We start from the raw sequence: 25,500 nt of genomic DNA, 5'->3' as shown, positions 1-25,500 counted from the left end.
ATGGGGTTATTAAGTTTTGTCTTCCTCTTAGTCCTATATCTGCTGCAGGGGTCTAATACTTCCCTCATTCAACTGAGTAACAATGGCTACGAAGGCATTATCTTTGCTATAGACCCTCAAGTGCCAGAAGATGAAAAAATAATTGAACAGATAAAGGTAAGAAAGAAATGGGATTTCTTCTGTTTGAATTGTGTAGAAGAAAAAAATTAGTTAATAATTATGGAAACTTCTGAATGCTGCAGGAAGCTTAAAAGCAGTATGGTACAGTAAAAATAATGCTGGAATGGCAGAGGGAATTGGAAGTTCTAGGTGGGGTTCTACCCTGTCTCACCATAAGACCAGAGACAAGGCACAGAGCCTCTCTGATCTTTAGTTTCTTCATCTGTAAATGAGCAGTTGAGCTCATCTGTTCTACGAACACTTACTTAATGAATACTTATGACATATCATGGAGATAAAAGAGTGAATTAAAAAATTCCTTGCCTTCGTGCAGTACACATTCTTTTTATATGATATAGATAATAAAAACATGTAAAAGTATAACAGGTCAGATGGTAGTAGGTTGCCATGGAGTAAAGTAAATCAGCAAAGGGGGATAGGCAGTGTTGGTGGGGCTGGGTAGGAGGAGAGTGTGGGTTACTGTTTCATGTAGGGAAGTCAGGAAAGGCCTCATTGTTGATGGTGACATCTGAGTGGAGACCTGAGAGGAGTAAGGAAAGAACCCATTGAAAACCTGGAGGAAGGAACAGCAGGTGCAGTGAACATGCTTGATGTGACCAGCAGGAGGTGACGGCCAGGAAGAAGGGTGGGGAGATCTGAACGTGGAGACACAGAGGGCCCAGTCTGCTGGAAAGACTTGGGCTTTTACTTCTGAGTGCCATGAGAATCCATGGAAGGATTGTGAGCAAAGGAGGAGTGTGTTCTTTCATGCATGTTCTAGGATCACTCTGACTGCAGTGTTGAAGAAGTTCTGTAAAGGACTTCTACTTGTCATTCATCCTGTATAGCCCTGTTGCAGCACAGAGGTGTGGAGGGACACCAGGTAGGAAGCTGTTGTGGTGAGAAGTGATGGTGACCAGGAACAGGGATATTATGCTAGAGATCATTAAAGTGGTATAATTCTGAACATATTCTGAGGGTATCATAGACAAATTTGCTGATGGTTTAGATGTAGCATGGGGGAGAGGTGGAGGGAAAAATAGAAGTCAATGAAGACTTCAAGGATTTTGGCCTGAACACTAAGAAGGACAGAATTATTATCAGTGGAGAAGGTAAAGACTGTAAATGGAAAAATTTGGCAGATGGGAAATCAGGACTTAGTTTGAAGCATTTTGAATTTGAGATGCTTATTAGATATCCATATAGATCGAGATAAGAATCTGAATTCAAGGGGGAAATCTGGGTGGAGATAAAAATCTGGGAGTCATCAGTGTGCAGAATGAAATTTAAAGCCATGGGAATAAATGAGTTCACTAGGAAGTGCAGATGGAGAAGGGAAAGGCTCCAAGACTGAACCAAGGAATTTGATTTCTAAAGTTTCTTCCGACTATATCATTTCACGTAATAAAGAGATTGGTGTTACAGTCATGCAAATTAGCTCTGCCTGTCCCTGACATCAATATTTACTAATTCCTTACATTCACTTCCTCCCCTACTGCATCCTTATGCTCACTGATTTAGCCTTCTGCATGCATGTTGCTATCCATCAGAAGTTGATGTGCTTGACCTGGGTGGTGAGCAGGTGATTCTCTGGCTGCCATTTATTACTCACTCTGAATAAACTCTTGAAGCATAGCAGTGTTCATTTATTGATAACTTTTGAATTCCAAGGAAATATAAAGATTCCTCTACTGAAGAGCACAGGCTTGAATAGCAGTTAATATAGCTGATTCTGAATGATGGCTTCTTGGTGTTCGGGAATAATCAGTCAGTTTCAAACTTTTCCGAACATCAGAAATCAGTATTTGAAAGAATAATTTATAGGGGCAAAAAAATTTATTAAAATGTCCTCTACTGAACACCATAAATAAAAGTTCAATTATTAGTAAGTAGACATGCCTCTAGATTACACAATATTTCCTGACATTCTCCCAGCCCTCTACAAAGTCCTTGCATTTATATTATCAATCAACCTTGTGGAATTCTCTCAACCACATTATACAGAAGAGAAAACTGATAGTTGAAGAAGCAAATAATTTCCAAGGTCACATTAAATATTAGCACAATTACAGATGAGATCCAACAAATGGGCTTTGAAGGCTGACAAATCTGGGTTTGAATTCTGGCTTATATAAGTTAACAAAAAAATTACTCTTTTTTTCTAACTGGTGAACCAACTTGCAGAACCAACTTACTTTGGGGATATTATCTGACCATATTAAGATTCATGCTGAGTTTACTCATAAATCATGACCTGAGATGTCAATTGTCAACTTCCCTTATTCCTTTTATTCATGTGACTTTTTGGTTTGAAAGTACTTATATTTTGAAACATGGATAATATTAATTATCTTTGATCCAACTAGGATATTATAGGAATTCTGAGAAGGAATTTTGGAAGAGTATTATAGAAATTTTGCTTGGAAAGCCTGTGAGAACAATTATTAGCCATCCTAGTATGCCCTAATGGATCACAGTCATCTGACACAGGGTCTGTAAAATCCCTCAATGACCTGAGAATATGCCATTTCCCAAGGCAGTTGCACAGAGTTAAGGATACTACAAAGTAAATGGAATCCCGAGGAGTTATACAATGCACAATCCACACAACTGTATGTAGCAACCTACTTTTCTAATCTATACCACAATTCAAATCACCATATATACTTTTTATCTCATAGAAAGAGAGCTAGCCATCACTTCAAGCAAAATATGACAACTGGCTGATATCTAAATATTCCGAAACAAAAATGAGGAAAGGCATCCTTAGGGAACAGGTAGAGAATTCTTTCACCCACTTTAGGTCAGTGATGAAGTAATTCCCAATGTACTTTACGAGATCTCTGAAGACCCTTTCCTAACATGTAGCTAATTCTTTGGCTTCAGTTCATGGCACTCTGGCTTCTGACTGATCCCACGGCTCTGAACCCAATCAGTTTGCTCATCTCTTCAATGCATATGAGTCAGTACACTGGACTCTCTTCACGAGAACAAGACAGAGAGGCCTGGGATTCCTGAAGAAGAATAATTCTATTGTGGGCTTGTGTCAGGTCAGGAAGCATCATGGAGGAGGAGAGCCCACACTGACGGAAACAACACTGTTGACTGGGATATTACCAGCAAGAGGAAGAGTTTGATATTGTCATCCAGCACCAAGGATCCCTCAATTATTCAGTGGTTTTGATCATGTACAATAGGTCACCATTAAGAAGTATTCATCCATCTATTTCCCCCACTAGTTAGTAAGTTCTAGAAAGAGACTATCTCATTATTATTAATCATTGCACCTTTGGGTTCAAGAAACTGAACAGTATAAAGTGATATTATTTTCAGCTTGTTGCCAGAGCAGCAAGCTCTGCCTATGATTAAAAAGCTCTGCATCTCCTATGAAATTTTCTATCATTCCACACCCAAGCCCTCAATCCAGCTGCCTCTCCTGGAGAGTGGGAGTATAATAAAAAACTCTCCTATGTCCCATCCCTACAGACTGTTCTCAGCTTGCATCAGCTAAGGCTGGTCTCTACTGAGGCTTATTAACAGTAATGATATCAACCGATTTTATGACTATGTGTAGGGTACTACATAACTCATTTCATGTTTACGTTAACCTTAAAGAAAGGCTGTAATAGTCCATTTAAGAGACGAAAAAACTGAGCTTCAGAGACTTAAACTGGTCAAGCTCTATTACCCAGAAGGTGCTAATGCCAACACTGGAACCAAGTAGATGACTTTAAAGTCTAGGCTTTTGTAGGGGTGCCTGGGTGGCTCAGTCAATTAAGCGTCTGACTCTTGATTTTGGCTCAGGTCATGATCTCGGGGTGGTGAGGCTGAGCCCTGTGAGGGGCTCCACACTGGGCATGGAACCTGCTGAAGATTCTCTCTCTCCCTCTCCCTCTGTCCCTCCAAACCCCACGCTCACACGCATGTGCTCTTGCTCTCTCTAAAAAGGAAAAAAAGAGAAAGTCTATGCCTTTGTCATTTTACATAATTTCTCTTAACACCAAAGGGTTATAGAAGGGTTATAGAAAACTCAAAGCCTTTAATGTATAAGATTAAGATACAATTTTGGACTAATAGTTAGCAGAACTGGAACTGTGTGGCAGAGACCCTGCTCACTACTCAGTTTCTTTGTCTATCCACTCTTAAATTGGGAAATGCCTGTGATGAAGCCCTACTCATTTAGTCCACTGTTACTTGGCCATCCTCACGTATTTTTTCCTTTATAACAGGATATGGTAACTACAGCTTCTACTTACCTGTTTGAAGCCACAGAAAAAAGATTTTTTTTCAAAAATGTATCAATACTAATTCCTAGCAACTGGAAGGAAAACTCACAATACAAGAGGCCAAAACATGAAAGCTACAAACACGTAAGAGTCAAAACACTTCTCTTAAAAAATTATATTTTCTGGTGATCCCCAGTTTTTCAGCACATTGATTGTTTTAGAGTTTTTTAAACTGAATGTTACCCTTTCTATTTCTGATGTTTTAAAGGTATTTTTAAACATTTTTAGGCCGATGTATTAGTTGCACCACCTACCCTCCCTGGTAGAGATGAACCATATACCAGGCAGTTTACAGCCTGTGAAGAAAAAGGAGAATACATTCATTTCACCCCTGACTTTATACTTGGAAAAAAACAAAAGGAATATGGACCATCAGGTAGGAATTTTTGTTAAAACATGTGTTTTGCAAATGCTTCCAACATTCAGTTTTGTATCCAGGTTAAGTGTACAGGTTTTGGAGTCGGTGTCTCCAGGTTCAAATCCTGACTTATCAATTATGTGTGACCTTGGACAAATAACCTAGTTTCTCTGTTCTTATTTCCTATAAGGCAGTAAATAGAAGGTATCCTACCTTGGGGAATTGTTGTGAACACTGAGTTAGATAATTCATATAAATATAGTCAGAACAATGTCCACAGAAATTTGAACACGGGACAATACATTTTTTAAGGCATACTTTTTCTATTTAAATTTTTCAGTTCTCTACAGCTGGATGTTAGTCAATCATAAGCTGCCTTTGTGGAAGGCAGATGTATGGCAAGCTAGAAAGAGCCAGGATGCCAGTTCTTGGCCAAGAGAAAACACTCATTGGCTGTTAGTTGCTGATATTATTAATCAACCTATTTGGTTTAACCAGATGAACTATCTATAAGTGATCATTTTTATCCAGAAAAATGACAATTTCATCTAGTTTAATCTAAAAGTTAAAATCATTGGCATATTAATACAAATCATTCAGTGAAAACCTTCCTAAATCCTAAAATCTCCTCTCCCATTGCCCTTTCAATGAGCAGATAATAGGTCTCTTTTCTCTGCCAAATGTTCAGCTAGCCCTGGTCCTCATTGTCACTTGGACCTGTTCCCCACCCCAACTTAAAAGCTCTATCATCCTATCCCACCCCAATCTCATCTGTCCCTCAAACTTTAGCCTGACCATGTCTGCTCTCCTTGGCACCTCTAATACTTTGCACCTTTCTAACCTATAATCTCTTTCTTAGCTAGCATATCCTGCAAAATCAGTCATTTCAACTATAAGTACAAATACCTCAACTCCCTCACCATTCATATCCTTATGTTTCATTCAACTTGCCAAATCCTCTGTACTGAGTTTCCAGTCAGTTTCCTTTGGCTCCTGTTAATGTATTTCCAAGACTGTGAAAGAAAATTATAAAACTAATGGTATTGTTATATAAACGGGTTTTCCAAGCTCAGGGAAGCCCTCAAAGCTACTCAACAATTTCTCATTCCCCATAGCAGCCCTTCTAAAACTTCTATTTTTCTCAAGATCTATAACCATTCTTTTCAATCCCATCAACAGATGCCTTGATTGAGAAAACAGAGCTTTATAGTAGAGCTAATTAATATACTTCCTCACATAGTTACCTATCCTTTCCATTTTATTTTATTTTATATATATATTTTTTATATTTGTGGTGAAAGCACCTGAAATCTACTCTCTTAGCAAATTAAGTGGGCAGGGGAGGCAGGGCAACCTGCCATGTACCAAATCCTTGTTGTAGTCACTGATATGAGGGCTTTTCCCTCCCATACTGAAAGGTACAATTTCACACTTACTAATCTGGTTCCATTTGCCTAGAAAACCTTAAACCAGTGTTTTTATAGTTCAGTACATAGAGGAATAACTTAGGGATCTTGTTGATATGCAGATTCTGCTTCAGGAGGTCTAGAGTAGGTCCAAGATTCTGCATTTCTTGTTAGCCTCCAGGTGATGCTTGGTCCAATGAACACATTTTGAGTAGTAAGGACTTAAAGAAGAAATGTGACTTATGCATAATACTGACACTTCCCCCCCTACTTTTAGATCTAGAGAAACACACATTACAGCAGAACAGACTATATGTCCAAATTCTTCTCCATTTCTATGTCCTCTGAAGTTTTTCCTAATATTGCTAAAACAGAAATTCTAGTTGTTTCTTCTTCCTGCATTTCAAGCTGTGGATTTACCTTTATTTTTCCATTTACCTTAAAATCCTTAGCCAAAAAAAAAAAAAATTAAATTCCAACTCCCTCTCTTTGAGCTTTTCCTAGTCAAGGATTACATCTTATCCATCTTTGTATTTCCTAGTACTTAGTATATGCTGAATATATATAATTAATAATAATTGCTTTCACATAATTAATACTTACATATGCTAAGTACTATAAATTAATCACTTTATTTGGACACAACCCAAAATTTATATCATCTATAGCAGTGTTTTTCCATCTTTTTTTCATTATCAACTTCCTCAGGAGCATTTATAGACATTTTTTAACTAATCACATTCTAATGAAACTTTAATATCAAAGATAAGTTATATATCTGTTTATGTTGTTGGTAGGAGTAAGCTTTGGAGAGCTAAAAACCATTGTAATATCTAAGACTTTTTGCCCCCCCAAGAGCCAAAACCCAAAGCTCAGTCTATTCTGCCCATCGCATATACATCATAAATATTTTGTTGATGTAACATGTTGTGTAATAAAAAGATGATACACTATATAATATAACCTGCTTTTTTATAAATAAAAATATAAATGTTAGCAGTTATTTAAAATGTAAATATAATTTTTTATCTGAAAAGTTTCTTAAAATATTTGAGGGACAATTTTGTCACTTGAATGATGATCATGTATTTGAAATATTTTCCTACAGATAGACTGTTTGTCCATGAGTGGGCCCATCTCCGCTGGGGAGTGTTTGATGAGTACAATGAAGATGAGCCTTTCTACGGTGCTAAGTCAAAAAGAATTGAAGCAACAAGGCATGACCATTTAAATTTTCTTAATTACTGTAGGCTATAACTTCTTAATTTCCTTAGCTTAATTTCTTTTAAATACCAATCATTTTTTTACTATCCCAATGCAGATAATAGATGCGATATCACAAAAGAGTGCTTTTTTGGGTTTTCTTCTTTCTTTTCTTTTCTTTCCTTTTCTTTTCTTTTCCTTTACCTTCCTCTTTCCTCTTTCTTTCTTTCTTTCTTTCTTTCTTTCTTTCTTTCTTTCTTTCTTTCTTTCTTTCTCTTTCTCTCTCTCTCTCTCTCTCTCTCTCCCTCCCTCTTTCTTTCTTCTTTCTTCTTTCTTTCTTCCTTTCTTTCTTTCTTTCTTTCTTTCTTTCTTTCTTTCTTTCTTTCTTTCTTTCTTTCTTTCTTGAAAATGTACCTTAAAGTACCTGGTTGTCTATTTAAAATACACATAACTTCAAGAGCATTTGGTAGCCAATTTGGCACATTTTTATACCTCTCTACCATAGCTGCCAGAACTCGTTTGTGCCGAAGTTGTACTCTGTGTAAGGGGTTATGCCAAATCAAAATTATTTATACTACACAAGAACAAAAAAAAATGGTTAAGAAATAGTGGTAAATGCACACTAAATGAGAAAACAATCTTCAAAGAGCCAGACAAGGATTTCTTAGGATTTGTGAAGTTCATTTAAAAATACCGATCTAATAATATCACAGTTAATCATAGACAATCCTCTTAGTTCTAAGATCAAGAGAGCAAAATAATTGTTGGTAGTTAGTTTAAAATTAGATGCTATCAGCTTAATCAATCTTAGATGCCCTGTTGGGTCTGTGGACTTATCAGAAAAAGTATAAACTGAAAGATACTTGATTTCAGTGAAGGCCCTTCCTCTACCCAATTGCTCCATCAGTTTTAGCACACGTATTTAAGGAGTATTACATTGATTACATTTGTTTATATCCTATTCCCCCTAAATGTCTAGTCTGTGCTATAGAATAGTCATCATGGTTGTTAATGTAGATATCACTATGTTCACTGAGTTCTGGGGCAATAGAAACATACAATATTTAGGAGACTCCCTAAATGACTGAATGAAATCTAGTAATTGCTTCTTAAATTTGAACTGGAAACACATTGAAAAGAGGGGGTAATTCACATTCCAGCATATCATAATCACTGCTACCTGCGGCTAATTCCATGCAATAAAACATGTCAAATGTCTCTACCAGTAAAGACTACTGTCTTAAGTGGTACCTCAATCTTTCCTTTAAGTCACATTTTGCTTTGGATAAAAATACTCCTGAAAAAACAAAACACTTGTAGCTATGCCACATCACATTCTTTTAGAGATAACTTCTTTAAAAAGAATTCTACGAAGAACTTCAAGCTAAGGTAGTACCAAGAGTAAGTGTCTTCACAAGTTGCCCCTTGAAGATGCCAACAGTGCATTTACCATCGCAAGACCCCCAGGAGAGATGTTTGGAAAAGGGGAATCTCCAGCCATTAGCATTAACAGGACAGCAGCAGCTTTAATCACAACAGGAAACTCAGCCATTGTATATACTAGACATCCCACTTAGAATTTCTTTCTGCAATTTCTTGAAAAACAGGTAACTGCTCTGGTAGGAACTCTTAAATGTTGCTGTCAAAAACAGGATGTGTATGGTACATAAATAAGAATAAAGATCTTGATATACAGGTCATTATTAAGAGCCTTGATAGAAAGACTACTTAAGATTTTCAAAAATTTTAATTGTTAAGTTGCCTCAAAGACTAATCATTAAATATTTTCAGATGTTCCATAGGTATTACTGGTATAAATAGAGTTTATAAGTGTCAAGGAAACAGTTGTACGACTAGAGGATGCAGAATTGATTCTAAGACAAAACTGTATGAAAAAGATTGTCAATTCTTCCCTGATAAAGATCAAACTGAAAAGGCATCTATAATGTTTATGCAAGGTATTAATTCTGTAAGTATGCCAATTGTAATTTAACAGCATATATTTATATTCAAGGACATGTTATCATGTTTATAAAATATCTGTGCAGGTAACCTGAGAGATTAGACATATTAATATAGAGTTCTTTAAATATTAACTGGCATATGGTAAGCACAACTATTGTTAGCTAGCATTAGCTATCTAGTGCTAGCTAGCAAGTGTTAGCTATTATTATAATTATTCAAAATCTATGTTACTATTATATGATTCTTCAGTGAATCCTATTTCATTAAATAAATGACATATTTAGCAGGCAGATTTTTTATTTTTCAGATTTGTTGTTGAATTTTAAATGCATTGTATATAAAAAGGTTTTTTTCACTTTATTAATCTTTTAGGTTGTTGAATTCTGTAATAAAGAAAACCATAACAGAGAAGCTCCAAGCCTACAAAACAAAATGTGCAATTCCAGAAGTACATGGGAGGTGATCAGCAATTCTGAGGATTTTAAAAACACAACATCTTTGGTGTCACCACCCTCTCCACCTGTCTTCTCATTGCTGAAGATCAGAGAAAGAATTGTGTGCTTAGTTCTTGATAAGTCTGGAAGCATGAGTGTAAGTTTGTGGACCCATTTTTCCTGGATATAGGGACACAGAAGTGGCTGAATAGCTAAGAATACTCTGAACACTACCTGCTTGTTCTAAATTTCGTGGTGGCATAAGTACTATCACCTCCTATGATCATGACCTCAAGAGGTGCAATGAATATTGTAATGAAAGAAGTGTGGCAATAGAGTTAAAAACACCTAACCGAAGATCCAACTCCAGAAAATGGAGAGTTTACTGTGGGGCACTTTTAGACCCTTTAGTAAAGCCTTAGGATCAGATTTTTAACATAGACATGCTTTCTACTGGAAACACCTAACAGGTGGAGAGAGTGGATTAGGGCCTCTGGACTCCATTCCAAGTCAAGAAACAAGATCAACTAGGAAAATTGTTAATGTGGCTTTACCTTATTTGTATCATCTATATAAATGACCTCTTTATACTCAAAGACACAGACAAAAAGCATCACTATTATGAAGATACAGTCAGATTCAGCCATTTATTCCTTCTACTATCATTCAGTGAATGGAAGGCATTGTGCCAGGTTCTAGGAATAGAACTCATATCCTTAGACTTCACAGCTGAAAATTTTCTCTCCCTTCCTCATTACCTGGTTAACTCATACATATTCTTCAAATTTGGTAGAGGTACCCATTTCCTCCCGGAGGAAATGGGCTGAGCTTCTGGGCTGGACTAATGGTCCTTCTGCCTGTGTCCCACAATGACCTGTGCAAACCTCTATTACTATATATTATATTGAAATTACACATTTCTCTCCCACTAGACTGGAAGATCCTCTAGGACTTGAAGCAGTGTCTTATTCATCTTTGCATCCCTTTTGCCTGGAACAGGGTTTATCATGTATAAGCACTCAATAAATAATTGTTGAAATGAGCGTACATAATGTGAGAAGGCACCCTGAAGGATGGCACATTTGAGGCAGAACAGATAATGCTAAAGATTAAGAAAAATGTCTTCAACAAAAGGGGCCTAGGTGGTTACTGAAAAGCACAGCTGATACAGCTGAATGAAATAATCCACAACAGCAGAGTTTCAGAAAGAACATCAGAATGCTAGAAACCTATACATAGAAGTGCTCTAGGAAGTGTTGCTGGGGAGAGATGAAGCTCCTTATTGGGAAAAGATGAGCAACCTCCTTTGGACAAGATACAGGTAGAGCAAAGTTTAAAGGTAAAACAAAGTGGTAGGGAGAGAGCCTCAAAGATGGAGATGTAAGAGCAGTTTTTCACTATGACTAGGTTCTAGGTAGTTCAGAGGGAAATTTGGGTTGTTTTGGGAGAGTGGGGTACCACAGATCAGTTGGTGATGAGGGACTAGAAAAGACAAATGTATGAAGAGGTTTACATCCTGGGCATTCATCTAGGAAAGAGGGATGTGAGTTCTAATGAGTTCTTTGCTAATTAATTCCAATTAATTCCATTTAATCCATTGGTAGGGAAGTGGTGAGAAGAGGTTAGGAGCAGAAGAGGAAATGTGGGAGGTAGGTAGGTACTGGGACTCTCCGAATGTAGCTGCAGCTTAAGTAAGTTTCATCTTTTGGGAAGTCCTCAAGTGGATGGGGAGATTTCAGTCTCTAGATGGAGTCCATGATAGTCTGGTTTGATACTGTGGGATCTGGGGAGCAGTTTCATCTTGACACAACTGGATCAGAGGATTCCAGGAGTTACTAGGCAGTCTCTAAGATGTGAGTCCTCACCCCCAATTTCAACCCAACCCCCACGTACCCTCCACCTTTACTTTGGGTGCTTAGCAGCCAAGAATCAGCTCTGGTTAAAGCCTGTGCTCCTTACTATACAATATGTGTTCCATAATACACATAACTATATTTTTCAATTTTATCAATTGAAAGAAAATTGCTTTCTTTAATAACACTATTACTACTGGTAAAAAAACTAACAACAAATGTTACTCACTCATTCTATGTGATCTACTATTATTTTCCAATTGAAAACCCTTTGGTTGTTTTTCTTGATCTTTTTTATTCAGGGTTTTAATCGCCTAAATCGAATGAATCAAGCAGCAAAACATTTCCTGTTGCAGACCATTGAAAATGGATCCTGGGTAGGGATGGTGCACTTTGATAGTACAGCCAACATTAAAAGTAATCTAATCCAAATAATAAGCAGCAAGGAAAGAAACAACCTCTTGGAGAGCTTACCTACAGCAGCTAATGGAGGAACTTCCATCTGTGCTGGAATTAGAGCAGCATTTCAGGTGAGAATCATATTGCAAATGTAGTTTGTTCTCTTTTTAAAAAATTGAGGTATAACTGGCATACAATACCTTACTAGTTTCATAGTGATTTGATATGTTTATACATTACAAAATGATCCCCACAATAAGTCTAGTCACTACCTGTTACCATACAAAGTTATTACAATATTAGTAGTAGCTGTATTCCCTATGCCGTACATTTATCTCCATCACTTACTTATTTAATGACTTAAAATTTGTACCTCTTAATCCGTTCACCTAGTTTCTTCTTTTTTTATTTAAATTCAATTAGCCAACATATAGTACATCATTAGTTTTGAATATAATGTTCAATGATTCATTAGTTGTGTATAACACCCAGTGCTCATCATATCACGTGCCTCCTTAACGTTCATCATCCAGTTACCCCATCCTCCCACCCACCTTCCCTTCCACAACCCTGTTTGTTTTCTGGAGTCAAGAGTCTCATATGGTTTGTCTCCCTCTCTGATTTCTTCCTCTTTGCACCCCAATGTTCATAGCAGCAATGTTCACAATAGCCAAACTGTAGTTTCTTCTTTTTTATAATTAGGACATTTTTATGTTAAATGCTGCCACACATACTTACTGCCTAATTTTAACATGACTAATACAAAGAAGCACAGGACGAAGCCCATAGAAAAAAATCATTTAATGATTTTTTAATGGATCAGTAAATCAATGAATAAACTGATGGTTGAATAAATGACTATTAAAATGCCACTATAGTATAAGCCAAATGAAGTTAGGGACCTTGTCTTGTTACCATGCAGCAGTCAGTGCTCAATAAATATTAAATAAATATTTATGCCTGGGCAGCAAAACTCGTCAACTCCTAAGACAATGAAACAATTTATATGGTATGACTCCACTTTGGGCCAATCTTCATTTCAGTTTCTGTGACACTCAGTTGGGGAAAACTGATGTTTATCAAAGCAGATGTAGCAGGGGCTGTTAGTCATGATTAGGGTCAAAATACTTGTCAGAACATGAGTTTTAAAATCAGAGTACTGGCTCTACCACCTACTAATTATGTGATCTTAGGCAAAGTTTGCAATCTCTTTGGACTCCCAGTGTCTTATTTATAAAATATAGGAAAAACAAGACCTACCTCATAGGACTATTATGAAGATTAAATGAAATGCTATACTTATGTATATAGAAAAATATTTATTATATAGTAAATACATATTTCACAAATGTCATAATAATGACAATGGTCATATATATTTGGATAAAAATAAGAGTCACAATATATAATATATATTTCACTCAGACATATAGGGGGAGTGTGATGGGAATGCTGTATAAATGCAATAAATGTATTAAAGCATTGTCTATCTTTTTGTTTAATTTTAATGTATGTCAGAGCATATTTTACATATATTACAATATATAAAAGCCATTGTTTGCCTAAAAACATGCAAAAATTGCAATGAGTCTGGTCACTTTGTTCCCTGACACCAGTTTTATTAGGAATATCTAAGTTCCATACCCTCCTGTTTTTATTTATTTTTAAATTCAATTAATTAACACATAATGTATTATTTGCTTCAGGGGGACAGGTCTGTGATTCATCAGTCTTATATAATAGCAGTAGTTCATTATCTAAATCCTCTTCTGCAAATCTACATACACCTCCACTCCACATTCATCAAAGCCACTGATAATCTGTCATTTGTTTCCTCTTGGCTTGGACTCAATTTCTCAAAATGGTGTACCAAGAAGCCACTACTATTTAAAGCTGTCAAAGATGAAATATGGTTGCTATCCTGGGATAAATTCTTTTTATCCTCTCTTATAGGCACCTAGATTCAGAACTCTGAGTTTCAAACTGTTTGGCTTTATAAGAAATGGGTTCAAGCCACAAATAGAACTCAATTTCAATAAATATAATTCGTGTATTCTCTGAGCACCACCAATATTCTTGGTTTTGTGCTCATTACTGTTAGAGGTAAAATAAAAGTTATATAACAAGATCCCTAAACTTGACCTGCTTAGAACTTTCCATATCTTTTCTTTATAAGCATACTAAAGGTTCCCTAATTTGGGATTATTAATTTTTTTTAAATGTTGAGGTAGAGTTTTAATGCACGTAGCTGTATATGCAACAGACTTTATACACTGAAGTCTTGTTAGAGGGTAGTCTGGTCAGAGAAAGCAGAGAAATATTTAATGCCACATTCTGCAGTTATATTTTTTTGGTGTCTGGTTGACCTGAGTCCTCAGACTGAAATGCCACTGTCATTTAACCCAAGTAGAATTTTTCATAGCCCTGCACCCACATAACTTCATTTGAACACACATTCCCTGCAGCAGATAGACACAAAAAAAAATAATGTTTAAGTTCCCCTAAAAGTTGTTGAGTGCAGATTCTATTATTTTAAAACAGACGTTATCTCTTTTCTGCACCCTTTTGTTTATTTTGTCTGCACATTTTTTTCTAGTATCCTGTAAGTCTTTTGATCTAGGAACACCAATAATTACATTCTGATTGTATCTGTAGGTAATTAGAGAAGTATACCCTCAAATAGATGGATCCGAAATTGTCTTGCTAACCGATGGGGAGGATAACTCTGCAAAGAATTGTATTGATGAAGTGACGCAAAGTGGGGCTATCATTCATTTGATTGCTTTGGGACCATCTGCCGATCAAGCCGTCATAGAGATGAGTGCTATGACAGGTGAAATATGACCTATATATATATAAAAGTCCTTTGATAGCAATGCATAAGTGTAAAGGCTGACAACAATTTCTCTCAAGCTCTTGCCCTGCAGTTCTATGCCAGGACCTTGGAACCAGGGTCGAACCAGACCTGATCTCTGTTCTCAAGGTGCTCACAGTACTGCTGGCTGGAGAGATAAATAAAACTACTAATCAAATAGCATTATCAGATAACATCCTTCCATGACAGGAGAAATATATAGAAATAAAGTACTATGTGAGCAGAAGAACCATAAACTCTCCCAGAGTTGTATGGAGTCAGAGAAAGAAGCATGAGAAATGAGGTGACTTCTGAGCTGGGCCTTGAACAAGGTGTTTACTTTTCTGGAGAAAGGAGGGGTGAGAGAAGATGATCAGGTCATGAACAAAAAATTCATGTTGGGTGACAATGCAAGGCACATGGAGAGGTAACGGGAAATCCATGAAACCAGAGCATAGGCTTTGGGGTTGGGGTGGGGGCCAGATGGGATTAACAGAGTCTCAGGCTGAATAAATCTAAATAACAACAAAATTTCTAGATGAATTATAGGGCAGATGCTACCTTAGGTACAGACAAATAATGAAAATGGACCACATGTTTTCTGTGCCTTCTTAAACATAGTAGGATAAACAAAATTTTTAAGATTATGAATACTAATTGTATTGGGTTGACTTCTAATGCTACCAAATATATACTTGCTTGTTAATGCTTAGTTGCACAAACTGCCATCATTTCAAAGTACTTTCATGGCTATTGTAAAATTTATTTCTGTCCCAAGTGTCCATCCAAGGTAATGCTTTTTTAAATTTGTCTCTATTGCTTACTGTTTTTCTATCTCCCCATTGCCAGTTATTGTCAGGATACCTCAATACGACAGCTCTTTAGCCTTTCTGAACTGATTCTGACCCACTTTGGCAGAAAAAAAAATCTGAAGGCCAGAATTATCATAACTGTATCTGAAATAAAAGTGAGCAATTACCCTAAAGGGCCATGCAGTCTGTGAGCTTTAATATGTGGAACTGTAACATCTTTCATATTCTGTGATTATTTCATGCATTTCAGACAGAAATATTTCTATAAGTGGGGTATGAAAGTTGCTTACATTTCCTGGTTATGACAATTTAACATTTCATGGTTAATCTTTACACATACCTGACTTTGTTCTATTTTAATAATATATACAGAAACTATAATTTTGTTTACCCTGTTACCTTATTAATCATAAAATGTGATAGGTATATATTTTCTAGAAAGCAACCTACTTAATGTATTTACATTTTAGGAGGAAACCATTTTTTTGCTTCTGATGAAGCCCAGAACAACGGCCTCATTGATGCTTTCGGGGCCCTTGCATCAGGAAACACCGATCTTTCCCAACAGCCTCTTCAGGTCAGAGCTTCCACTCCTCAGGTCTTTGTGTTTACATTTAGCCATAACCAAAAAAATAATTCAGTTGTTGTAAGTTTTGAGTCCTATATTTTTCTCAAAGTAAATTTTTAATTAAAATTAAAATTTCAGTATGAAATAGAAATTATTCTTTGGATATGACTAAATTAAGTAGTGAAATAGCAGGTATATTTTTTCTTTTTCTTTTCCCACAGAATTTGGTTAAGGGATAACATCAAAACTCAATAATGTTAAATTTTCTGCCAAAAATAGACTTTGTCTCATAATATAGCTTTCATTTTTCTATGAATGCATAAAAATATCTCATGCTTCCAAGATTTCCCCCACCCTTCCCTGTTGTGAAATAGATTTAAATTAGGTGAATGCACTCAAGAACTCAGTTTGAAAATGAAAGCAATGTAACTTGGAAATAATTTATCAGAAAAAAGACAGTGAATAATCATTGCATATCTACAAATTTAGGGCTCATCTTACTTCTTCAACCACTTTTTTCACTGACTTTTCATTTTATTCATCTCTCTTCTGAACTCTACTTCTTTTCTCATTTGTGTTTCAACAATACCACCATTTTCTATTTAGATTCAAAAATTTTACAACTTCCTTCTTCATTCCTCATTCACATCCCATGTGAAATGTCAACACAGCCTGTTTCCTTCAAAATATTTTTTACAAAATTCAATTTCTATCAATATCTATTCCCACCAAGTGAGTATCATGTCATTTCATCTTCCAGTTCATCAAGTTACTGTCCACATTACAACTTGCCATGATCACCTAAACAAACCTATTTTCCTCTATTCTCCAACACTGAAGAGCACGAAGGTATAGGATTCAGAGTTAAGATAATATGTGCAGATTGGTTTGGAAGTTGGGTTTGCAGCTTCACCCTGAAAACAGTTTAAAAATAGATGTAGCTTGGCAGTGTATGGAGAATAAACTGAAGGAGAATAAAGTTCATTTCTGAAGGTTTCAATCTGGATGACTGAAAAAAAATGAAGACAAAATTGACATGTAAACAGGGAGAAGTGATTTTGAGAATATTATTTTCTGATTATTTTAACCTTGGGTTTTGAGTGGATGGTGGAACATTAAAATGGAATATTCCAAAGGAATTTTAAAATATAAGAGCAGAATGTGGGAAATCATCCAGAAAGAAGACACATGCATGCAGGATATGCTCAAAGTTTTAAGAATGGCTTTCTAAATGATGTGGAAAGGGCAGAAAGTTCTATCCCGGTCACTCGAAATGCCTATAGGTTCTTAAGAGAAATAACTAAAGGAAAACAAATTTTTGAAAGGTTAACCTGGATTTGTGTACATGATGTATAGCTCTTGGGAGAGAATAGTGAAAATAGTTAGAGGTACATTGCAATAATCTGAGTAGATGGGAACATGGGGATGGTGGCAGCTAGAATACAGAGCAAAGGCCACATTTCACTCTTTACTCAGTTATTTTCCCCTAATATTACTATGTAGTCAAAGCCTTCCAACTTTCTTAGACTTTCCTGATGGGGTACCTGAAAAAGTCACTCCATTCAGATTTAACTCGGTAATACTTGGTCTACTCAAAGACATGTCCACTTAACATAGATTTTTGTCATTGCAATGTGATTTCAGTGGTAGAATTCACTCCCTTCTATCAGCACTGGTGTGAAAGTATTTTTGGTTTATGACTGGTTAAGAATAGAAACGAGATTTCCCATCATTCCTGAAATGACACACTTATAGAAAGCACTTTCTGGTCAGTGCATAAACTTTGCTTTCCTCGACTAAGAGCTATCCACAAAGACTTGAAAAATTTTCTTTGAATCTCCTCTCAGAGAACATCCTATCTTTCACATCTCTTTTCAGGATTCCAATCTTCACAAACAGTTTGCCCTCTTTCCACTCTTGTTGGACATGTTTACTGTCTGGTGCTACTCACTCTACTTCATGTGTGAAAATTATTTCAAGATTTTACATCAGGAAAACCTCCATGTTTGCTTGTCTCATCATTTGATAGTCCTGATTTTCTCTGTTGAGGCCTCTTTTTACTGTGTCTTTATTCAAATACTCTAGGCACTACCAATAAGTATTTTTTTTAATTCATCATTTAGATGGATAAACTGAGGGTAACACACACACACACACACACACACACGCACACGCACACACATCCTACAGCTAATTCTTCTCTGAGGTTGTAGCACTCTTTACTGCTAAAAACTTGGGTGGATGTTTGCCAAGACAATGGGAAAAAAATAATAGGGTCATATCTCCAACTATAAAACCCATTCTCCTGCTTTAATGCTTTTATAATACTTTATCCTTTCCTGAGACTGTATTTCCACACTATCTGACTGTCACATCCCAATCAGCTTTCAGAGAGATCACAAGCCTAAGGTAGGATGCCCTATATAAGCTTGTTCTCCAGCCAGAAATTAAAAACTGGATGAAAAATGAAAACAGAATAAAATTGCTCTCTTCTCCAGTCATTAATTTTTAAAATCCTTTTAAACAGCTTGAAAGTAAGGGATTAACACTCAACGATAATTCCTGGATGAATGGCACTGTAATAATTGATAGCACTGTGGGAAAGGACACATTCTTTCTCATCACATGGACCACACAGGCTCCTGTTATTTCTCTCTGGGATCCCAATGGAACACCAATGAGAAATTTCACAGTGGACACAGTTTCCAAAATGGCCTATCTCAATATTCCAGGAACTGCAATGGTAAGCAATTAGCTTTTAGACTTCCTCCCACATTTGTTTTGTAGCTGAAAATACATTGTTTACTATCACAACTATAGGTGTCACTACTTGTATCATCTTCAAAATTATAACAAAATAGAATGTACTTTCTATGCCTGTGTGCTCCCAAAATTATGGTGGCAGGTAAAAGGAAGAAAGAATGTATACATTAGGAGAAAGAGAAGGAAAAAAATTAGGTAGGCTAAGAATAACTTTAAAGAGGCAATGAAGGGAGACTCTCTGCAAGTGGTGTTTAGATAGCTATAGAGTTATTCCTTATTAGCACTACCAGACCATAGAATCTGTGGACTTTGAGGTTAAAGAAAAAGGCCAAGACCAAGGCAAACTTTCCCAAACTTATTTTTCCCAGCTGAGATTTCTCAACGTTTGGAAATCATGTATGGCAATAGCCAGGATGCCCTCTCTAAACTGCCTCAGTTTTCCTCCTTTTACCCTCAAAACTGTCAAAACCCTGTGTATTCTGTAACATACTTATAAAATTTATTTTATGATAGTAAAAACACAAAAAAACCTTGATCATGGATATTTACTACATTTCCATTGAATTTTTAGGTGGGTGTTTGGACTTACAGTCTTCAAGCCAAAGCAATCGCAGAAACATTAACTATCACAGTAAATTCTCAGGCAGCCAATTCTTCTGTGCCTCCGATCACAGTGAATGCTAAAATGAATAAAGACACAAACAGTTTTCCCAGCCCAATGATTGTTTATGCAGAAGTTCTACAAGGGTATGTACCAATTCTTGGAGCCAATGTGACTGCTTTCATTGAATCAAATAATGGAAAAACGGAAGTTTTGGAACTTTTGGATAATGGTGCAGGTAACTCACAGGTTTTTTTTAAGAATAAGCCTGTAATTTCATAACTCAGGATATGTTATGGGTCCCTGCAGCAATGTGGGGCAATAGGACAGACACCAGAAGAATTGATGCAAAGTATGGATGAACAGCAGGACTAGCAGGAAATTCTGTCCACATAAAACCTATGAAGTATTTAGCAAGTGCCCTGCACATAGTAAGCACTCACTAAATGTTATTTACTGTCATTATTATTTTGTCACCTGGACAACCAATGTCTGTTACCAGTCAGGAAGGTCTCATTCAGGAAGTTGAGAACAGCATTAAGAATTCGGAAAAAGTGTTTCTTAGGGGCAAATCATTAAGAAAGTCTAGCTGGAGTGAGTGAAGCACAAGCAAGCAGATGGGGTTAAGTGACAGAACTTGAGCACCTGGCAGAGAAGGGGGAACAGGTAAGAGTAATACCCAAGAGCTGGAAAAAAGTGCAACATGTAGTCTTGGGAACTGAGGCCCAAGGTCAGGTAGAACTGCCAAAACATATGAGAGACATCACTAGAGCATCGGATACCAGATCTGAATGGCAGAAAACAAGACACAGAATTGGCCATGCTCTGTCTCCCTGGTCTGTATGGGTGAATAATACCTTTTTCTCAGACTCTGGACTGTCCTGGGAACTGATCCTTCTTTTGAGAGGGCAGTGAGCAAGGAAATTACCATATTGATAACCTTCTGAGTTGTCAGAATTTCCTATCAGTATCTTTTGCAATGTAATTAATCCAGTCGATTTATAATCCCATCATCAACTAGAATATGCCCTGTGAAAAATTTAGAAGGTAAAGTTGTTCTTTGGTGCACCTCAGTGCCATCATCTGGTATAGTAATAGTTTCCTCGACTATTTCCTGATTTTTCCCCTTTTCCCAACCCCTTCCATGCTACGTTAAAACTTAACCTGTGTCTTGTTCATTTCTCAAGCTTTTACCAGATGTCTACTCAGCTAATTTGAAATGTCTTTACCTAAGGAAGTGTTGGTGATAAACAAAGACTTGGAGCAGAGGTTCTCAGACTTTAGCATATGAAGGAGTCACCTGAAGGGCTTGTTATAACACAGAATGCTAGGCCCTTCCCTCAAAGATCTAAGTAATTTGCATTCCTAATATAATCAACAGGCATGCAGGTGGTGCTTGTCCAAGGACCTCATTTTAAGAACCTCTGTCTTTGAGTGTTAAACCCCCTGAGAAATGTGTTTGCAATTTAATGAATAACTCTAGTACTGTGATATCAAGAAATATACTTATGATACAATATTCCTGAGCTCCCCTAAATGTTTATTCTAATAATAAATGGGGATTTTCCACTGCCAGACCAGGGAGTTAATGGACCATAGAGCAAGAGGTGAGGACACAAAAACAAAAACAACAACAACAAAAAAAGAGTAGTTGAAGAGAAGTCAAAATAAGTCATTTTTGGGTGACTACAGTAAGAATTAAATCCCATCCAAAGATACTTTTTCTTTAGTGGGGATCCTTTTGATTTGAACAGGAGATAAGATAATAATGTGTTTAGATAAAGTAAGAGCTGCAAGAAAACCATTTGGCTAAAATATGGTAAGAAGAGGACTATAATCATCTGCACAGAAGCTGATAAAGTGAAGGTATTTACTATACATACATAGGCATATGATATATATATATATATGCATATATATAATAACACAAAGGTATATCAAGTCGAGAGGATACTGGTTGGTAGAGCATAATGAAAATATTCCCCAATGGGTCAACCACACAATAGCCTGATCAAGGGGATGTGCTTATAAAGTCCATATCCTTGGCTTAGAAAATTCATAAATACTTCTTTTTCTTCACAATAATACTTTATTCCTTCATTTCTATAACAAGGTGCCGATTCCTTCAAGAATGATGGGGTGTACTCCAGATATTTTATAGCTTATTCAGAAAACGGCAGATATAGCTTAAAAGTACGGGCTCATAGAGGGGCAAATGTGGCCACACGATACTTAAGGCATCCACTGAATAGAGCTGCACATATACCAGGATGGGTAGTGGACGGTGAGTGATGATATCTGATATCTGGCTTGAATAATTGTGAGTTAACATGATTAAAGCTTCAAACACTTTACAACTCAAAGTACAGCTTTTCTCATTTCTGAAATGAAGTTCTCAGTCATACTGGGTTTTGCCTCCAAAATAACCTAAGTTTTGGTATAGTGTCTGGCATCTAGTAAGCACTCAATAAATGTCAGCCATTGTTATATTAGTTTGGAACACCAAACCAACATCAACAACAATATATCAATTTCTAACTCAAGATAAAGAAAACAGGCTAATGTGTTATGTACCTAAATACAAGCTTGTGGCAGAATTTATTTTTCAGGTTACACAGATACCTGATTCAGTTTACAAAGATACCTAAATAAGTTATTTATTTTGAATGTTTTTATTAGGTCAAAAGCAAAAACGTGTAGCGTAAGATGATGATTAGGATTAAGAATGCATTCTTTGTTAGCTTTCCTTCAGCTTGTCCCTTACCTTGTGCATTTTAGAGGTTCTCTGTTGGCAAGTGGAATATAACTTGAAGTACTATTCCTTAGCACTTGTAGCAGGGAGGAAGGGAGAAGACTGGCACAAGTGGTTTAAAGGAAAACAGTAAAAATTTCCCCAGGTTTATTCCTAGCTTGGAGATAATTTGAGAATATTGCAATTCTTTTTTTAAAGGTCATATATTGAATTATATAACATTATTCCCATTCAATGAAGCCTTAATTCCAAAGTGATTTGTTATCCGATTCTATCCTGCAATATCCTGGTCAGGATGCTAAAGAAAAAATTCTGCCACCAATTGGATGCTTATGACTTGATCACCAAACTTAGTAAAATGTGACTGTGTATACGTATGAAAAAAGGGGAGGGGCAGGAAGATGTAGAATGAGGAATTCAATTCACTGAGTTCTAAAAATACTAGTATAGACTTGCTTATTAAATACAGCAAATTTTTAACACAGGAAAAATTGAAGGTAATCCACCAAGAGCCGAAATTGATGAGAATATTCAAACAACCTTGGAGAGTTTTACCAGAACAGCATCTGGAGGTGCATTTGTGATTTCAAATGTTTCAAAACTTCCCTTGCCTGACCTGTATCCTCCAAGTCAAATCACAGACCTTGAGGCCACACCTGATGGGGATGAGATCAGTCTGACATGGACAGCACCAGGAGATAATTTTGACGTTGGAAAAGGTAAGGATGAAGTGACCTGTAGTGTTAAGTGAAAGGTGCTCATTGCAAAAGCAAGGGTATAAGTGTACATGGGAGGGGAACAATTTTTAATTGACTTCTCAGTGAAGGATTAATTTTATAATCTGATACTTTCAAATCAATCAAACATGACACATTATAAACTGGTCCCACTTTTCAAATAAAGTAGATAGCATTTAGCAGTTTAAAAATCAGAATTAAGCTTTCATTGAAAAATTAGTAAGGCTTTGGCTGTGAGTATAAGCTTTGCATAACTAAACATTTTTGAAGAGAATGGATAAAATGGAATTTAACTTGTATTCGTCAGTTTCTAAGCTATATGTAATTTTTTTTCCTTAGCTGAACGGTATATCATAAGAATAAGTGGAAGTATCCTGGATCTAAGAGACAATTTTGATAATGCTCTCCAAGTAAACACTTCTGATCTGTTACCAAATGAGGCCAACTCCAAAGAAAACTTTACATTTAAACCAGGAAATATCTCAGAAGAAAATACAACTCACATATTTATTGCCATTCAAAGTGTGGATAAAAGCAATTTGACATCAAAATTATCCAACATTGCACAAGTAGCTTTGTTTATTCCTCAAGCAGAACCTGATCCTGATGAAAGTCATCCTAATTCTGGAATTAGCATTTCTTCTTTGGTGTTGTTAGTGGTTGGATCTGTGGTAATTGTTAGTTTTATTTTAAGTGCCACCATTTTTATCTTACACAGGAAAAAAAATGCAAGAAGACCTAAAACAGGATTTTAAAAAACATCAACAACAAACTGAAGGATATTTCTGAATTTTTAAATTCATTCTGTGTGACCATGAATTCATTAAAATAATTGTAAGAGTTCTAGAAGGAATACTTTGATTAAATATAAATATCCAGGGGTACTTGGAAAATTAAGTCAATATTAAAGTTCACACTTTTATTTATTTGTTATTTGTCATAAAGAATATGAATAAAGATTTTTTATATTGATACCTTATATTCATGTTGATTATCTGATACAAAAGTTTTCTAGAATGATAATTCAAATTCCATCAAGAAGTTAAATTTATCTATTTCAGTAGTCAAAATACAAGTATAAGAGAGCAAATAAGTAATATGTGAGAAAAAAATGAATGTGGTCTTGGTACTTTTAAGTATAAATTGGTATTATTGCTTTCACCTAAAGTCTCTACTTACTACGAATATATACAACATGAATAAGTTCATGTTGACTATAATTCATTGACATGGAAGATACTACCAAAAAAATCAGTAACCATCTGTCAAACCCCAGTTTTTCCTTATTTCAGCTCAATATAATCATATCCATATCCATATATATATATCCCTTTTCACTTAAAAAGCCATTCCTACCTATGTATTTTTTCTTTTATTATAGGAAAGAATTACTGAAGCTACTACCTATTGCCCTTGTTTTCAGATAAAGAAAACTAAAACATTTAAAATATAATATTTTAATTATTACTCAAAATTATAGCCTAAAAGTCAGAACCATAGTAATAAACAAGATCAATTAAATTAAATCAGTTAAAGAGACTGTAGGTAGGGAAGAGCAGGTTCACATTGTAGGCCATGGCCAGACCTGCCAGAGACCATAATGACACAAACAAAATGAGACATAAAACACCTACTCTCTTGCATAGAAATTCTTTCAGCACAGTGGAAAGCCATAGTTACATGCTTTATGGAGAAAACATAGGAAAGGGATAAATATAAGACACCTGGCCTTTTACCAAGCAGGGAATAAAAGCCTAAAATTTTATGTTGGCAACAAAAATAATACATGACAGCTAGACATTCCCTGTGTCCTTTCTACCCACCCCACTGCTCTAGAAGCAAAGCCCACCAACCAGGTTATTACCCTTCCTGATGTTCCAGTATAATAACTATGCTCAGGTGGGTCTCAGTAGTGGGCTCTCAGGTCAGACTTCCAGGTCAGACCCTAGTTTAGTTTTATTTCCAGATCTGCCTCAGTAGCTAATTGTTGAATTAGTAAGAATCAGACAAATAACTGAATGGTTACATTGTTATAGTCAGTACAGGCTATATAATTCAAAGGGCCTAATGCAAAAGAGAAAATGAGGGATCCCTGTTCAAAAATTAAAAAGAATTTCAAGATGGCAATGGCAAAGCATTGATCGAGACCTATTCTCTGTGTAAATGCACATGTCTCATGCCCATGAAGCCAATCCTGGCTGTAGCCTAGAATAAACTGGTGATAGTATATATAGTATGGGATCTCTGCATGGGTCTTCTATTATGGCCACATGGCATCACTCATAGTCTAATAGTTGATCCAGTTAATCACCAAAAGAAGTACCAGGTTTGGAAAAGGAACCTCAGGGCC

At 36.2% G+C, this 25,500-nt stretch overlaps 1 protein-coding gene across 1 annotated transcript; it reads left to right on the top strand.

The window, feature by feature from the left end:
- CLCA4 (chloride channel accessory 4) lies at positions 1-24,031 on the top strand. The gene is made up of 14 exons (XM_008690816.2): positions 1-156; positions 4,389-4,529; positions 4,674-4,821; positions 7,318-7,426; positions 9,204-9,381; positions 9,750-9,968; positions 11,967-12,194; positions 14,719-14,896; positions 16,200-16,306; positions 18,825-19,040; positions 19,632-19,899; positions 21,775-21,945; positions 22,899-23,132; positions 23,490-24,031. Exons 1-14 carry the CDS (start codon positions 1-3, stop codon positions 23,903-23,905), a joined length of 2,769 nt encoding a protein of 922 aa, XP_008689038.2. The 3' UTR covers positions 23,906-24,031.
- The last annotated feature ends 1,469 nt before the right edge of the window (positions 24,032-25,500 follow it).

This window comes from Ursus maritimus, unplaced genomic scaffold (genome assembly GCF_017311325.1).
Source record: "Ursus maritimus isolate PB19 unplaced genomic scaffold, ASM1731132v1 scaffold_12, whole genome shotgun sequence".
Lineage (NCBI taxonomy): Eukaryota > Metazoa > Chordata > Mammalia > Carnivora > Ursidae > Ursus > Ursus maritimus.
Note: the sequence above shows the minus strand (reverse complement) of the source record. Positions and strands in the feature narration are given on the sequence as shown.